Source organism: Arachis hypogaea, chromosome 12, assembly GCF_003086295.3.
Source record: "Arachis hypogaea cultivar Tifrunner chromosome 12, arahy.Tifrunner.gnm2.J5K5, whole genome shotgun sequence".
Lineage (NCBI taxonomy): Eukaryota > Viridiplantae > Streptophyta > Magnoliopsida > Fabales > Fabaceae > Arachis > Arachis hypogaea.
Genome location: NC_092047.1, coordinates 42,037,578 through 42,042,120, shown reverse-complemented (window position 1 = coordinate 42,042,120; position 4,543 = coordinate 42,037,578). Strand labels below are relative to the sequence as shown.

General features: G+C 34.5%; 1 protein-coding gene across 1 annotated transcript; it reads right to left on the bottom strand.

Moving 5' to 3' along the window:
• Positions 1 to 1,439: 1,439 nt before the first annotated feature.
• LOC112727351 (3-phosphoshikimate 1-carboxyvinyltransferase 2-like) lies at positions 1,440 to 3,694 on the bottom strand. Its single transcript, XM_072209200.1, has 4 exons — positions 3,001 to 3,694; positions 2,296 to 2,510; positions 2,104 to 2,221; positions 1,440 to 1,692 (listed from the first exon to the last, which is right to left on the bottom strand). Exons 2-4 carry the CDS (start codon positions 2,460 to 2,462, stop codon positions 1,654 to 1,656), a joined length of 324 nt encoding a protein of 107 aa, XP_072065301.1. The 5' UTR covers positions 2,463 to 2,510; positions 3,001 to 3,694; the 3' UTR covers positions 1,440 to 1,653.
• Between the last annotated feature and the right edge of the window lie 849 nt (positions 3,695 to 4,543).

Below are 4,543 nucleotides of genomic sequence, written 5' to 3'. Positions count from 1 at the left end.
TGAAAGGTTGTATGAATGAATTGTTGTGATTCTCCCACTCTGCAGCTTTTATTCTGTATTTTTCGGGCTTGGAACTGTGCCAAAAGGAGCCCAGAAATCGCCCCAGCGCTTTCTGCAATTTTTGCACGTGGCGCATGTCAGCGTACGCGTCGCTTGGAAAAAATTCTTGTCACACATACGCATCAGTCACGCGTACGCGTCGCTCGTCTTCTGCGCCAGTCACGCGTACGCATCGCTGCCAGCTTCTCAAAACTTCATTTTCGCACGTTCCTTCCATTTTTGTATGTTTTCTTTCCATCCTCTAAGCCATTCCAGCCCTATAAAGCCTGAAAACACTTAACAAACAGATTACGGCATCGAATGGTAATAAAGGGTAATTAAAATTGACAGTTTAAAGGCCTAGGAAACATGTTTTCAACTATATCACAGAATTAGGAAGGATTTGTAAAACCATGCAAATTATATGAATAAGTGAGCAAAGAATTGATAAAAATCACTCAAATTAGTCCAAGATAAACCATAAAATAGCGGTTTATCAATCTCCCCACACTTAAACATTAGCATATCCTCATGCTAAGCTCAAGAAATGCTATAAAAGGGTGAAGAGGAATGGTAAAGCTTATGCAATGCAACCTATTTAGATGTGAGCCACCTACATGCATCATGCTATTCTAATTACTATATATATATATATAAGAATACATGTGGTCAAATTGAGTCAAATCTCCAAGAAATCATATATGCACAATCAAGGGCTAAATCAATCATATCAAAACACATTCACTCTTGAGTTGAGTTAATCAAAAGGGTTTACAACTTGCAAGACACGCAATAATCAAATATGGACATATGGAAATGAGCCATTGAACCCTCACTAGATTTGTATATGCACTCTCACAACTAGAAAATGGATTAATACAGACAGATTTACAGACGGATTTAGTCTTTATTACAGACGGATTTTTGGTTACCGACGGATTTTGTCACTCTGTAAAAGCCCCGTCGGAAATTATTTACCGACGGATTTTTTTTCCATCGAAAAATTACAGATGGATTTTTAGCAATTACCGACAGATTTTCCCTCTGTAAATTTTCTATCCATTTTCCAAAGGCGACGAACTTTCCGACGGATTTTCCGTCTGTAATTACAGACGGATTTTCAGACGGATTTTCTGTCTGTAATTACAGACGGATTTTCAGACGGATTTTCCGTCTGTAATTACAGACGAATTTTTCGACAGATTTTCCGTCTGTAATTACAGACGGATTTTCCGACCGATTTTCCGTCTGTAATTACAGACGAATTTTCCGACAGATTTTCCGTCTGTAAGATAAAATAGAATTTTTTTTAGATTTTTTCATTGCAAAATGAATATTTTAAATTTGTTTTCTAAATTTACTCCATCAAACACTGTAAAGTGAAAAAAGAAAGCCAAAAATCACATAAATAAACATAATATTCATTACATGATACCTATAAAATTGGATGTTATTTTTCAACATCATTGGCCAATATCTCATTGTCTTAATAAAAAAATACCAAAAAAAATAAGATGACCATCCCAATGTTACATGAATGTCACAAATTACACTTAGCACTTAAAGATAGAATAATCTAAAATATTAATAGATAACTAAGTTGCATTAGCAGCATCAAGCTCCACATTGAAAGTTAATCTTGACATCTCCTGACTGAAATAAAATTAAAATCCGAATTGGAATTGGAGTAAATCAATCTATGCCAAAGAATCAAAACATAGAAAAATAGAGAGAACAACAAAAGCAAACAGAGATCAGAACAAAAATAAAATAATTAAAGGGTTCTTCACAGAGTGCGGAATGAAAAAGAACATTTAAAAGAACTCACCTGGGCTAAGCAAATTCAAACCAGCAGGATGATTCTGCACACACGCCAAAAAACCCTCAGACGGTTCAGCAAATACAACTCATCGTAAGATTCAACAACACTAGGGAAATTATAGTTAAGAGAAGGATCAAGTTAAGAGAAGCTCAGGGAATTTTTAAGCGAAATGCAAAATGGCTCCACTGAAAAATATAATCTGATCAAGATTCATGTCATAAGAGTTCATTGGATTCACATACCTGTAAACTACTTGTGCCGCAGCCTACAACTGTGATAGTCCCACCGGTAACAGCTGCACCTGCGAGGAAGTAGCTGGCACTAGAAGCATCGCCTTCAACAAAAGCATTTCCAGGAGACCTGGTAGGAAACTTCCAATTATAGTCACAATAATTTAATTCTAAAATCTTTACAACTCAATAATAGAAACTTACTTGTACTTTTGACCTCCGTGGACCAAGAACCTATCCCAGTTACCACTGTGCTCCACATGGACTCTAAAGCGCTCCATCAGTTTCAAAGTCATATCAACGTAGGGAATAGAAATCATTTTATCGATAATCTCAATTTCAACATCACTAAGGGCCAAAGGAGCTGCCATGAGCAATGCAGTCAAGTATTGACTGCTAATTGATCCAGACAACTTCACCTGCAAATAAGATGAATAAAAGCATTTGAAAAGGATCAAATAAACACCGGTTACAATATTTTTCTTCAGCGAAGTTATAATTAAAATACCTTATCTATGTAAAGTTATCGAGAGTTTGTAAGTAACTTTAGAAAATTAAGCAATCCCATTTCGAAGGACAGTCCATGACTCAGTTCTCAATTTGACCGAAAAATTATAAAAGTGATGGATAAAGTTTGATAAGAAAAATCCTCATCCAATATTCCTCTCACTATTTAATTCAAGAACCAATCAGTGGCTTGTAATTGTCATTCTAAAATAGAAGAAAGATCAGTCAGTTGACAAGCTTTATTTTCAATGTATGTTTCAAATTATTCAGTATCACTAGAAAGAGTTTTATCCAACTAATATCATTAACTAAAGTTTGTATGGATAATTCATAGAAATAAAAAATAAAAAGAGAAAATTAATAGTTAAAAGAAGCAGAGATGAATGAAAGAGTTTGAAGTACCTTCCAACATCACCAGGCTTGACCAAACCAGAATTAACCCTAAGACATGGAACAGAAGCAACAGTCTTAATCATTTTAGAAGCCTCTGTAAAAATAATAGGTGAACCTATTTCTAGCTTTGGACCCTTTGCTTGCAGTTCTATGTTATCTTCTGATGAGTCTTTTGATTCACACTTTACAACAGTAACAACATTTGCTCTTTGTAGTTGATTGTGTTGGAAGAAAGAAGTGTCGTGAAGCTTTGAAAAAACTGAAGATTTAGTAGTAGTAGCAAATGAATAAGGTAAAGCCATGATTAGTTTATGTAGAGTTATCTTTATTTTCTTCTAAGAACAAAAGGAGTAATTGAAGGGCAGGACAATCTGTTTGGGAGCAAATTAGATATTTGTATGGTTCATATTTGAGAAGGCCACTCAAAAGATAACATAAAAGAATAAAATATTGAAAAAATATTATTACTCTTTTTTTATATGATAACAGATTCCAATGTATGTCTGCATAAAGTACAGACCAAACACCTGCAGAGGAGAGTAATCCCTTAAGTTCCATGTCCAGTAGTACTAAGGAAAGTAAGGCACACGGAACCTTTTAATTTCCCATTTTTACCTTGTAGACCAAGTTATCAGCTCGTGTTTACAGGTTTTCATTGTGTTCAAACATGATAAGTTTAACAGAAACCTTTTAAGTACACTTACCATTATGCATTTGGTTCCACTTGACTTTAAAAGCTGAAGAGGAACAAGAGTAGCAGGTTCTAGAGCCTGAAATAGAAAAACAGATCAGGAAAGAAAAGGAAACAAGATGATTGCAGATAAATTATCTATAACAGAACAAAGATATGTTTACTATGCCTAAATTAGGAACTAATCTCAGAAAACATCATAGCTTACAGCAGGTGAAGATGGAACTCCTTGTCCGTGTGGATGTGGCATATGTTCTGAATAAGTACAGAACATGTCATATCAAAATGTCTCTGAAAATTCATATCTGACATATGTCAATTAACCAAAAAAAGACAGTTAAAATATGTGAATATGATAGAGACAGTTATAATATTTAGCTTTCCACACAGAGATGTTCAAGGAAACAAAGTAGGAGACCTGAGCTCCTTTCATCCAGTCATCCTCCTCAATAATTTTAACTTCATATCTTGGTATCTCTTTCAAACCAATAGAATCAGCAGCATGTGAAATGCTCATATTTATATCCTCACCTTCAAGAAAAATGGAACTAACACAAATCTGCAGAGTTAGAAGTGTTTGAAACAGTTCACATAAAATGAGTGCCTTGATCAGATTAGAACTGCAGAGTACCTCTTGTTGGTATTCACCCTCTGATATTGTCGGATTCCTGAAGAACCAAGAGAGAAAAAAAAAAAGAAGCAAAGATCATATTCACATTCATACCAAACCCACCGAAAAGATCATATTCACATTCAAATTTCAAGGGAAGTTGAGTAACTTAATTGAATAGAGAAGCTTCTATTCTAAATTACTAATCAATATTAAGCTGCATCAAATATATAAAATTATATGTGAATAAC